This window comes from Botrytis fragariae, assembly GCF_013461495.1.
Source record: "Botrytis fragariae strain BVB16 chromosome Unknown tig00000012, whole genome shotgun sequence".
In the NCBI taxonomy this organism is placed as follows: domain Eukaryota; kingdom Fungi; phylum Ascomycota; class Leotiomycetes; order Helotiales; family Sclerotiniaceae; genus Botrytis; species Botrytis fragariae.
Genome location: NW_023500989.1, coordinates 545,606 through 557,820, shown reverse-complemented (window position 1 = coordinate 557,820; position 12,215 = coordinate 545,606). Strand labels below are relative to the sequence as shown.

General features: G+C 44.1%; 5 protein-coding genes across 5 annotated transcripts; 2 read left to right on the top strand and 3 right to left on the bottom strand.

The window, feature by feature from the left end:
- Positions 1 to 520: 520 nt before the first annotated feature.
- Positions 521 to 1,619, bottom strand: Bfra_002385 (uncharacterized protein; the record flags this gene model as incomplete). The annotated part of the gene is made up of 2 exons (XM_037332807.1): positions 521 to 1,186; positions 1,233 to 1,619. 2 exons carry the CDS (start codon positions 1,617 to 1,619, stop codon positions 521 to 523), a joined length of 1,053 nt encoding a protein of 350 aa, XP_037194935.1.
- Positions 1,620 to 2,227: 608 nt separating this feature from the next.
- Bfra_002384 (putative rrna processing protein) lies at positions 2,228 to 2,804 on the bottom strand (the record flags this gene model as incomplete). The annotated part of the gene is made up of 3 exons (XM_037332806.1): positions 2,635 to 2,804; positions 2,418 to 2,563; positions 2,228 to 2,368 (listed from the first exon to the last, which is right to left on the bottom strand). The coding sequence occupies exons 1-3, from the start codon at positions 2,705 to 2,707 to the stop codon at positions 2,228 to 2,230; spliced, it is 360 nt and encodes a 119-aa protein (XP_037194934.1). The 5' UTR covers positions 2,708 to 2,804.
- A 1,293-nt stretch (positions 2,805 to 4,097) lies between these two features.
- On the top strand, positions 4,098 to 5,156 carry Bfra_002383 (putative amino-acid transporter arg-13 protein; the record flags this gene model as incomplete). The annotated part of the gene is made up of 2 exons (XM_037332805.1): positions 4,098 to 4,205; positions 4,257 to 5,156. 2 exons carry the CDS (start codon positions 4,098 to 4,100, stop codon positions 5,154 to 5,156), a joined length of 1,008 nt encoding a protein of 335 aa, XP_037194933.1.
- A 1,117-nt stretch (positions 5,157 to 6,273) lies between these two features.
- On the bottom strand, positions 6,274 to 7,197 carry Bfra_002382 (putative translocator protein; the record flags this gene model as incomplete). Its single annotated transcript, XM_037332804.1, has 3 exons — positions 7,055 to 7,197; positions 6,703 to 6,904; positions 6,274 to 6,565 (listed from the first exon to the last, which is right to left on the bottom strand). The coding sequence occupies exons 1-3, from the start codon at positions 7,164 to 7,166 to the stop codon at positions 6,274 to 6,276; spliced, it is 606 nt and encodes a 201-aa protein (XP_037194932.1). The 5' UTR covers positions 7,167 to 7,197.
- An 872-nt stretch (positions 7,198 to 8,069) lies between these two features.
- Bfra_002381 (putative arsenite resistance protein ars2 protein) lies at positions 8,070 to 11,855 on the top strand (the record flags this gene model as incomplete). The annotated part of the gene is made up of 4 exons (XM_037332803.1): positions 8,070 to 8,214; positions 8,678 to 9,061; positions 9,189 to 11,218; positions 11,271 to 11,855. 4 exons carry the CDS (start codon positions 8,070 to 8,072, stop codon positions 11,853 to 11,855), a joined length of 3,144 nt encoding a protein of 1,047 aa, XP_037194931.1.
- Between the last annotated feature and the right edge of the window lie 360 nt (positions 11,856 to 12,215).

The following is a 12,215-nucleotide window of genomic DNA, read 5'->3' as shown; positions in this document are numbered from 1 at the left end:
ATGATGGGTGGCTTAGGGAAATGACGACTGATGTCTATTGTGTGCCGGTCTACGGCCCACGGCACCATGTCACCATTCTAGAATCCAAAGTGTTAAATAGATTCCAAGGTTGGTAAATGTAAAGCCTTTGATTATATATATCATTGGTCATGAACCTTGCATAATCGACTCGGCATTCACCCGTCTATCCATCTACCTAGTATCTACAGACGCGAACCCCCAAGACTACCTGTGAATACATATGAATGTCACTCCTAATGCGTACGGTTAATGTGTATGATATGCAGTGTAATGTTCAACGATGCTAAGAAGAAGATGGGTGAGTATATGGATTGGGGTGTTGGTTTCGACCTTTACCAGCATCCGCTTCTCGGCATGTCAATATTATAAGTCATGGGACCGTCGACCCACTGATTTTTGGGTCCCGTAAGGCGTAGTATACTCGGAAAAGTGGTACTATTCATACTTAGACTCGAGCTGAGAGGTGTAAGCCCTGTGTGTACATTTTCGTACCAATAAATTATAACTCGTCGAGTACTTTAAGTCTTGGGTCCTCTGCCAACTTCTCTGCTTCCTTGTTGACTTCACTTCCAGGTGTTGAACTCTCCAATATATCGAGAGTAGGCTTCAGCATATTTCTGGTCTCATTTTGGGCCTTTTCCAACTCTCTCAGCGCGGTCGGATTAGAGATGTTGAATCTTACAGCCCCATGACCTTGCCCTTTTGAGGGAATATATGCCAAAATGACAATGGATAGTAAAATGGTTGCGCATATCGACATCAAAATCCACATCATCTTGAGTCGTTTTCGTGTTTTGTCTTGCCATTCCTCCTCTGCTTGTTCCCAGCCTTTGACGCGCTTTCTAATAACGTCTACCCGTCCACTCAATGTGGTGACTGTATTTCGTCCTTCCTTCACACGTTTCTCCAATGCTTTGATCTTTTGTTCCTGTGCTTCGAATTCTTCGAATCCTTCTAGTTGTGCTCGACTTTCTTGAACAAGCTCTTCTCCCTCTGTACTAAAATCCTCATTCAACTGTCTAGTCATGGCTGCCAACTCTTTGAGGGATCCGATTGTCTTGTGAAGATCCCTAATTTCTCCAAGACGGAATAATATGTTGCATCTAAATGTCGGGAAGTATTGTCCGCCACAACGTTCACATCCGTTAAGGTATTTCGCAGTTCCCTAATCCAGCGCATTAGTATCCGAGAGTAGAGGTGGTAAGTAAGACAAACGTGGCCATCATGGCGCCCTTCAGTTTCTCAGCTTCGAGTTCGCCCTCCCTTAGAGGCCTTCTCTCGTTGTTCTTAAACAAATCGAAGCCATCTACAGTAGAACCCAAGATACTAGGCCTTCGACTTCCATTCCGGCTCCCATCAGGTGAAACTCCTTCACTTTTGGATTCTCCCGATGGACTGAGAACCCTCTGCAAAGTAGATTGAGACGATTTCTCGTCTTTGTCTCGACGATGTATATGTGGATGGTGATGATGCTGGTGGTGGTGGTGAGATCGGTGAGGTTTCAGGGGAGGAGATGATACCTCAGATACCGACCGTGTGACTTGATGACGAGATTTATTTGGAGAAACATATTTGGATCCATCACCGTTGGAAGACATGACTCTTTTAGTTTGTGATCAGATGTTGTTCCGTTTCATATTGAGGTTCCGATGAATGCATGTGCTATGAAGCTTGTATGGTGGGATTTAATGACCATTGATGCAACTATAGGGGCGGCCGTTAGCACATCGCTGTACAAATTCGTTCATGAATGGTACTAGATATCAGGTATGTAGGTGTGTTAAAAGTACGAGTTAATAAATCAATTTAGAAGATGTAATGGAAGATTGAATCCTTTGGTTATTTCTGATATTATTTATCATGTATTTGAAAAAGCTAATATACCCAACCCAAGGTCCTTACTCCTGATCGAATCTCGTTGAATCGTTGTCGAAGTTTCTGTTTCGGCAATATCATAACGTCCTCCAACTTCCAAGAAGCTTCGCTCAGTCCGGGTTGACTTCGTCCTCAGCGATAGGAGATAGTCCTCGTTGGTGCTGCTGTATCCGACTTCTGGTAGGCATATATCATGCCATCAATAGCTGAATATCGCTCGACGTGCTATATGTGACTTGCGCAAATCAACCACATCACCTATATCAACCGACTGCTTTCAATGTGTTCCAAGTTATTCCATGCGCCATGCTCCGTCCCAGAAGATTGTCTATCATGACTTCAACATCTTGTTTCTCTTCTCTCTTCTCTTTAATCTGTCAACGCGCTTCTGGTGCATCTTTTCGGCCATTTTCTCGTATCGTTCTCTTTCCTCCTTGTTGGCGCGCTTTTCCTTGATTTTTGAAATATGGGCCTGTGATAATGATTAGACATGATCCAGATAGAGCTGAAATGGCGCTGACCTGTCTTGCAGCTTCTTTCTCCTCCTTCATCTCCTTTTCTTTGGCCTTAGTAGCTGCTATAGCCTCATCATTTGCCTTTCTCTTTTCATATGAGGTATTTCCAGCCTTTGGTCGGAAAGCTTTCTTCACGGGGTGCCATTGTTTGCCTACGCATATTGAGTCAGAGACTTGATGCTCGGGAAGGCATTGAGAACTATCAATTGGAGCGCATGCATACCATTCTTGCGCATTCCTTGTGGAAGGACGGTCGACTCAGCTGCAGGAGCGGTAGGGGCCACTTCTGTTGACATTTTGATAGAAGGAATATTAATCAAATATTGGGCAATGATCTGAATATCCGTATGTGAGGATAGAGGTTGAGGGATTTAATTTTTGGGCGTTATGGATCGTCGTACACCAAATTAATTGTCGACAGGAATTCCAAATTCCAAGCACATAAATTACGATGCAGGAACTTTTTTTTCTCGTTAGCCATACTGATAAGCGTGATTGATTGCTTATCAGTCGCATGCATCAATATTTTAACCTTACTAGGTATATAATTTATTATACTAGAGTGACTAAAACGCATCTGGACTCGTCTCTTTCTTCCCAAATTCTTTGAGCCATTTTTTTCGTTATTGCCTACGGTAGGTAGGTAGGTAGGTAGGTAGGTAGTCAGTCCACCGGCATCTCAAATCAATTTATGATGATTGTTGTCATCGTTATTGTTCAATGTTCTATTAATAATACGTTGCCTACATATGTAATGTATATAAAACTATATAAAACTACATAAAACTATATAATTAACGCAATCCTTTAGACTCGCCTCAAATCTCTTCATCAGATTGTATTATCCATCCTTTTCATCATCATGACTATCATGACTATCATGACTACCAGTACCTCCTGATCTTGCCTTATTTATTGAATCCCCAGCTTTCTTGAAAACACAGGACGGGACCGACTGCCAACCTTGAAGAAAAAGTTGTTTAGATTGTGGAGACTTTCGCAGATTTTCAATCTGATAAAAAAATAGCTCCATCTTCCCCCCCACCTCACTTGAAAGTTGACAGCCCCTCCGAAGATGATACTACGATAATCGGACTTCACTTTCCTATCCACGACTTTCAAACCTTCGAAATAACTCCACTAGTACCACTCTCGAGCCACTACATATCTATCTTTTACCTTGGCACACCCAGTCTACACTCTCTACCATGTTCTTCTAGCCATGTGGTTGGCTTGGTTGGGATCAATTCTTCCTTCTTCGTTTGTGGGTCGCACTCTGATTTTATAATTATTACGAGTTCACGGCAATAAATTACGAGAGAGTAAGAGAGACCTGGGTGCAACCCATTGTTGGAGAGAAAATCTTGCCTACAGAAGACCGCAGATATCTTGCAAACAATCACGCAAATCAACTGTTTCCTTATCTTGCAACTGTTATTCATTTGCAGCGTGGGACAGCAACCTCATTATCCACCCGGCACACAAGGAATCCCAAATCTGCCGTGTCTCCTCAACTTATAAAGAGCCATTCAAAACCCCTTTCTCCTTTTCGAACTCAATTCTCGATAGAAGTGCAGAAAGTCGAACCCAAAGAATACACACATTGATACAACCAAATAACAGTTTATTACTCTACTGGAAACATCTTCCTTTACTTTCGCATAAGAGAACTACGATCCAGTCATAATGGCAGCAACTATGACAGCGGAATTCACTCCCGACACACCACAGAAAGTAGTATCCAAGGGAAAAGAGGCTCTAATGAATTCTGTTGAGGATTGCCTCTACGGTTCCGTATGTTACATCCACAAAAACTGAGCAAGGCAATTATTAACAAATGAGCAGATTGCCGGAGTGGCTGGAAAATATATCGAATATCCTTTTGACACAGTGAAAGTTCGATTGCAATCACAACCCTATCATCTTCCTTTGCGTTATACTGGACCTCTTGATTGTTTTAAACAATCAATTCGCAGCGATGGGTTCTTAGGATTATACAGGGGCATCAGTGCTCCACTGGTTGGTGCTGCTCTAGAGACTAGCAGTCTTTTTGTTTGGGAACAAGCAAGTAGAGAAGCACTTCTCAAGGCTGGAGTATACAAAAGAGATCAACCACTTCCCCTGGAGGCATTGTGGATGACTGGTGCACTATCCGGTGCCCTTACTTCTTTAATCCTCACTCCTATTGAATTGGTCAAATGCAAAATACAAGTTCCGGCGACCGCACCAAATGGTTCAGTTCCCGTCGCTGCAAAAACAGTCTCATCAGTTATTCGCGAAGTCTGGCACCACCAAGGTATTCGCGGTTTTTGGAATGGGCAGCTAGGCACTTTAATCCGTGAAACGGGTGGATGCGCCGCCTGGTTCGGTAGCAAAGAGACTGTTTCTTCTCTTTTTCGAAAGCTGAACGCTAAAAATAGCCCCCAAAGTTCTTCCTCGGTTCTATCTACTGAACTAGCACCATTGCCTTTCTGGCAACAAGCTCTCGCCGGTGCCTCCGCAGGCATGTCTTATAACTTTCTCTTCTTTCCCGCAGACACCATCAAATCTCGCATGCAAACCGCCTCTACTTCATCTACAGCACCACGCACTACATTCATGCAAGAAGGTGCTCTTCTCTGGAAAAAACATGGTCTGAAAGGCATGTATCGAGGTTGCGGTATCACGGTTATGCGATCGGCACCTAGCTCTGCATTCATATTCATGATTTATGATGGATTAAAGAGTCGCTTCCATCTTTCTTAATACTTATTCCCCATTTGATCACTTACGGCACGACGCGCATGTACATAGAATTGGAATCTTTGCCGCTTTCCACTGTGCATATCACATTTTACCATACAAGGTGGGCGGATATACAAAACTCGAACTCGGGTCTCGTTTTTTGGCTTTCGGTTATGAAAATCTTGAAATTTTATTGGGGGCAGGCGTTGGGGAGGCGTTCAGGGATGTTATATCATAGATCTGTATAGTCGTTCGGTTGACTCGGAAAGGAGGGGTAGGGGTGAGAGTGAGATGAGCAGAGCTCAGGTGAATCCCTGATCAGCAAGAAGGATTCAAAGCTATTGTGTCGAGTTGGAAAAGCTCGAGACTGGAGCAAGTCAACTTTTGAGCGTTGCATTTTATATATTTATCATAGACGGGATTGGATGAGGTAGCATGGAGTAATGTGGGATTATAGAATTTAGAAATTAGAAGTTGTTTTGAGAATGAAGTGTCTTGTTTTGTTCAGATTGGATTTCCCTTTGTGTGTTTGGTTTGGTTTGGTGTTATTTGTTAAACTGGTAAGTGGGCATGGTGTGCTTAGATGGATGACGGGTATGGTTAGATGCTGGGTATATTTAGATGCTAGAGCAAGTGTATATCTATATGTATTAGAAGTACTAAATGAGATGTGTGTACATGGTAGAAAATACATGTATGTATATACAGATGGTCGCGCCACAAAATAGATGTACATGCGTCAATTATGATTATCACAGATAGAGTATATAGATACCCAAATAGGTAGCGGAAGGGCGTGAGATGACATCCCTGATTCATAGGTTGCCTAGCACTTTTTGTGTTCTTTACCAGACGAGGTGAAGTTTAACGTTATGAGATATGTATTGGTACATCCGCTTCTGTGTGTTCAGAAGCATGGAGTATATAGTAATTCATTCATGATTAAAAGCTATGGTATATTATCTGAAGACAATTAACTCAACGCAGTGCGAAAATCTGCGTGGAGTAATAGACTGGGAACTTGTTCGTTCATAAGATGATCGATCCTCCGAGAAGATGAAGGACTTTGGATTCGCCGCCGCGTGTGAGTTTGTAACGCGTGCTTTGTGCAAATTCGTTCTCGGCTTGCTGGCACCTCTTACTCTTCCTTCTCATCAACATACTTTGTTCCCTTGCCCTTGGGACTCTTCTCGACTTCCTTATCGCTGATGTTCCAATCGTTCAGATATCCGACGCCGGCGCTGAGGTATGTGGCGAATCCGAGCCAGCCGACGTAGGGAGCGAGGGCCCAGGCGGCGACGGAGTCGACTTGCCCCCAGATGTAGGTGAGGTAGGAGACGGTTCCGGTGAGGGCGACGATGTCGACGGTAGCGAGGATGGGACGTTTGAGGGAGAAGAAGAGGGGCATCCAGATTAGGTTGAGGCCGAGTCTGTGGGTGAGGGGAGTTAGTGGGGATTTGCTGGGAAAACTTGTGTGCGGGGGATTGGGAATTGGGAATTGGGGATTGAGAGTTGGGAAGTGGTGCAGGAGGGTGTGTTCGTGAGGAATTGTGGGAGCTTCGCTTACTGGATGGTGTAGAGTGTAGCACCTTGTTTGAAGAGGAGATGTTTTTCAGTAGATGCCAGAGGAGATAATCCGGTAGAGTATGCGCGGTAGGCGGAGTATCCCATCAGACCGTAGAGGAGAGTCCAGGCTGGACCGAAGACGTAGGGAGGTGGACGGTAAGGGGGTTGTTTGAGTGCCATGTAGGTTTTTTGAGTTTCTTTTGCTGGGAGGGGTGTTAGTGATTTGTTTCGGGGTGGTAACTTGCTTTGTGTTGTATGTCATCTAGTCGAGGATGTATGAGGAACAGAGATTCATGATGTATGATCTCGTCGTAGATGAATAAACAATGAAATGGCAAAAGATCAATACTTACGTCGAACTGCGAAACCAATAGCGGATCCAAGAGTAATTGGTAAGAGAACCGAAGCCGTTGGATTGGCAAATATGGCTGCCGGCAGCGTTAAGCTGGGAACGAAGGTCGTCATGATGGATGAACGGAGTAAATTTCTGATTGATGATGGGGTTGTTGATGGCGGCGTGAAAAGAAGTCTTGAGTAGAAGTTGAGCGTACGTTGTCTTTATATCCTTTTCTGGTGGAGAAATCAGTTCATCCCCTCAATGACGTACTCCTCGTGTTATGCGAAAGCAGTAAAAGTATGTGGAGTGAGAAAGTTGAGAAACCTCGGTTTGTGTGGTGGGAAAGGATTGGGAAGGGGAATTGATATGATTGCATGGAGGAATTACGAGTTATTTACTGAAGTTATTCACGGATTCTTTTATAGGGTAACAAGATATCTTATGATATGAATGTTGTGTGTGTATCTACTTATGTTGGGATCTTCTCATATGCTTCAATATACATGATTTGAGAAATACGATCGTAATTACTTACGTGTGTGGTGATCTAGAGATCTCCCTCCCTACCTGGCTCGAGCCTGGGTACCTACCTCATACCTAGCTTGATGAGTTCAATCAATAGAACTGCATTTGGCTGTGTTCGGGAATTGGATAGATTTGATTGGCTCTTGAATATGCCCTGCTTCACATCCTTGTCGCTCTCAATAACCCATTTTAATGATTGGCTGGAACGTGGATTATGGGTAATGTGGAGTAGATTGAGTCATGTGATTGGTCAGCGTATTAGTCAGAAACCTTTCACGATGGCACGCATGTCCATATATTCTTGAAGAGATAACCAATCATGAGCATTCACTACTGTATCACGTGTCCAGCCGAGACACCCTAAGCTACATCCGTCATCCTCATCGATCCACTTTCCGCAAGTGCGATGCTCACTAGTCTCCTTCCGAGTTGGACTGTGCCACCGACCCTAACCACTCTTTAGGCAAAGTTTCTGATCAACACCACTCCTCGCGAGGCTAGTAAGCATGTCAAGCGCGAGAGCTCCCTTTGACCAGCCGTCCGAATCCAATCCTCCGACATTGACCTTTATTAATCAACAACATCATCTATCCAATATTGATTTGGTAGAGGAGCTTTCTTCAAAACAACAGTTGATCATATCTGAATCTTGTTCGTCAGTCCTATTCTTCTACTCTTCTTACTTACACACTTTTGTCTCCCTCAAAAAGAAATTGAGAAACACCACAACACCATCGCACCTCTGATCCTTTTTCTGCCCCCATTATTATCATTGCGATAAAATCTATAGCAATTGCTTTTCTTCTTCTTCTTGATCGATTAATTCAAAATCCATCTTGAAATCAAATCAAGTTGATAATATCATATCATATCACATCACATCAAATTCAATTCAGAGATCGCATATCCATCAACAACAACAAGTTGTCGTCGTTTTTTTATCTTGCCATCTATAGGCACTGAACTTTTTTAATCCTCTTTTCTCTACTCTGCCTATTCTGCCTCTTGTCTCCCTGTTGCCATCGCATTTTTACTTCCCCAATTCAAACATACACTTGTTGATTCTATTACATTTTTGAACAATCCTCTAACGGGCAATCATGTTATCAAACAGCAGTAGCTTCGTTGTCAACACCTCCTCCCGACAATCACCAGGTGTCACTTGACAATCGCAATCGACAAGAACCGATTACCTACATCGATTTCGTCAAAAGGGTTTCTAATAACGAAGTTGTCCTACCAGAACGTCCGACTGGTCCATTACCTGAATATCAAAAGAAAGGCAAAGGCGGAGTAATTTTGGACGGCACCAATTACATCATGGACGGCTACGGAAGTTACAGCAGAGAGCCACCACTCGCTCGTTCACCAACTGAAAGAACAAATTGGGCTGGACGTGACGATGGCTTCAGAAGTGTTAAGATAGAACGCGACGATGGCTTTAGAGGTACCAGACCTGACCGCGACCGTGAATCATTTCACCGCGGTAGATCTCCTGGTATGTTGCTTTTTTTTTCTTGTCCATGATTTCACCTTTCAATGCTTCGTTATTACGATGTATCTGCTCTAGAACGATACCTTCATAAGTTGATATCCATATTTTATTTGCTCTCATGCTTACATAGTTGTTCTTGTAGTCGGTGGTGATAGACAACGTCGAAACACACGCGACCGCGACCGCTCCAGATCTCCTGTAGATCGTTATGAACCTGCTGGTAGAGCCAGAGAGAGAGAACACGATTACAGATCATCGAGGGATCGCGAGGACCGAAGACGAGTTGCATCACCGGCCCCAGCCAATATTGATCGATGGGTACCCGGTCAAGATTCAGGCCCCCCTCCTCCAATCACTGTCAATCCACTTGCGGATCCAGTCATCCTACCTTTTCAGGTAGGCTTTTCATATTATGGAGAATGGTGGCGTACAAACGAAAAGATCAAGGAAGAAAAGGAGCGAATTAGATGTCACAAGCGTGGTGAAATTTTCAGACCTCGCGAAGAAGACCGTGATACTGAAAAGGCACGCATCCAAGTTGCGTATGACGCGTACAAAGAAGAGCTCCAAGCCAGGATGGCACGTACATTTGTACAGGAGCACAAAGGTGAGCAATGGTTCATGGAAAGATATGTACCTGAGATGCGAGACGCTTTACGCCTACAAGTCAACGAGTTCCGCCGCGGCAACTACAGTCAATGGGAACAAGACCTCGAATCCGGAACTTTTGATGAGTACTCTTTAGAAGGCATTCCAAAGAGCGAAAGTAACGGAACGGGTGGAGTTATTGAGAAGGAAGAGGGAGAAACAACCGCGGCCAATGAAGTTCTTGGTGTTGGTGACCTGGTTCCCTCTAGAGGCGGTGATATCCGAGATGAGAACGCTTTCCAGCCTACATTACTCATCAAGACTATTGCGCCACATGTTAGCCGTTCGAATCTTGAATCTTTTTGCAAGGAGCATTTGGGCGAGGATGAAGGCGGTTTCAAGTGGCTTAGTTTGAGTGATCCAAACCCAAGCAAGCGCTACCATAGAATTGGCTGGGTTATGCTTCACCCTGCACCTGATTCGGTTCCCGTTCTCGATCGACCTGAAATCAAAGATGATGAGGAGGGTGACGTCCCTGCTGAACCAGCAGTTCCACTCACTACTGCCCAGAAGGCACTCGAGGCTATCAATGGAAAGACTGTCAAGGATGAGGTCAGGGGAGATTTTACATGCCATGTCGGTGTCCATGTACCACCCAACCTCCCACGTAAGAAAGCACTCTGGGATCTGTTCTCAGCTCCCGAACGTATCGAAAAGGATCTTGATTTGGCCACTCGCCTTGTCAGCAAATTCGAAGAAGATTTCGGTTCAGACTTCAATGCTGTCTTGAAGATTGAGGAGAAAGTAGACGATCTAAAGAATCAAGGCCGCCTCCAACCACCAGTTACAGCCCCTACTCCAAAGAAAAGCAAGACATCTAAGAATGGACTTGGTCTTGACGAAGCAATGGATGAAGGTGAAGATTTCGAGGAGATGGAGGAAGGGGAAGAAGAAGAGGAAGGCGCTTTCGATTTCGAGGATGTCGACGACGATGAACTTCTCGTTAAGAAGAAGCAGCTTGATCTCATGGTTGAGTATCTAAGACGTGTCTTCAACTTTTGTTTCTTCTGTGTATTCGAGAGTGACTCAATCCATGAACTTACTCGAAAGTGCCCTGGCGGACATCTTAGACGACCACGTAATACTCTTACCACGTCGGCTAAAGCAGCTGCTCGCGCTAGCGCATTAGGAGATGTATTCCCTGGAAAGGTTAAGGTTGAGGACAAGATGGATATGGATCCCTCCTCTCCGGATGGTGAGCGCAAAATCAATCCACGAAACAATATTTCCAAAGCAGAACAACAACTTCAACGCGCTTTCAATTGGGTCAGAACGTTTGAGGATAAAATCATGCAAATTTTGGATCCAGATAATGTAGATGTGCGAAAATTGGGTGGAAAGCCAACTGAAGATGCTCTCAAGGAAGAGTTGGTTAAATTCGTGAAGCAAGAAGATGACCACAAATTCAGATGTAGAGTTCCAGAGTGTACCAAATTATTCAAGGAAGAGCACTTCTGGAAGAAGCATGTCGAAAAGAGACATCCTGAGTGGCTAGAAAGCATTAAGTCTGATGTAAGTTATAATCTTTACCCTTCCTCAACGAGCTAAGCTAACCGACATGTAGTTTGATCTTGTCAATACCTATGTTCTTGACCCTGCACACATCGCTCCATCGAGATCAGATGCCAATAGTAACGGGCATTTCCCTCCGGCCAATGGCCATATGCCAGCGGGTACTCCACGAGGTTTCAATCTTCAAAACTTTGGAATGAATGGAATCAATCCTATGACAGGCTTCACGCCTTCTACCGGTTTTCCACCATTCCTTGCCGGACATGCTGTCCAATCACCTATGGGTTGGGTTGGTGGCTCTGATAACCGTGGTCCTGGTCCCATCAGAAGAGGTGCTGGTCGATATCAAACAAATAATCGAACTGGCCCTTATGATCGTCGACCCAATCAGAATCATCAAAACCGTGGGGATCCAAATGCTGGTAGATTAAGCCCTCTTACTGGTGGTGACCGTGGCGGTCGTGGAGGAGCACACCGTTTCGCAGGAGGAGCCAATGCCAATAACCGATGGGGTGACGGAGTAGCGCCGGGTGGTACAACTACTGGACCTCGTGAAGCAACAGCCGGTAGAAGCTTAAAATCTTATGAAGATCTTGACGCTGTTGCTGGAGCTGGATCCGGAGAATTAAATTATTAAATTCGAGGAATGGAATTGGGGTGGTTTAAAGTGATTGAGAGAAAATTGATATCTAGTGCTCATGGTAAATGAATTCCATGAAGAATCTGATTGGGGACAACGGAGAAAATTTGGTAATGGAATGTAGCAGTGTGCGTTTGCTTTTTCAAACTTTCCTTTTGGCGTTAAAACACATCTTGTGCAGGAAACAGTTGCTTTGCATTCTTCAATTGAGAGTCCTTTTTTGCTGGTTACCTTCTTTGATGTATACTAAATCACGGACAGGGGCTCTTTCGTATGCTTGTATTCTTCAAAATTAATGAGATAAATTTGCAACAGTATAGATGATGACTACTTATTGATGTTTTTCTTTTTGGAATC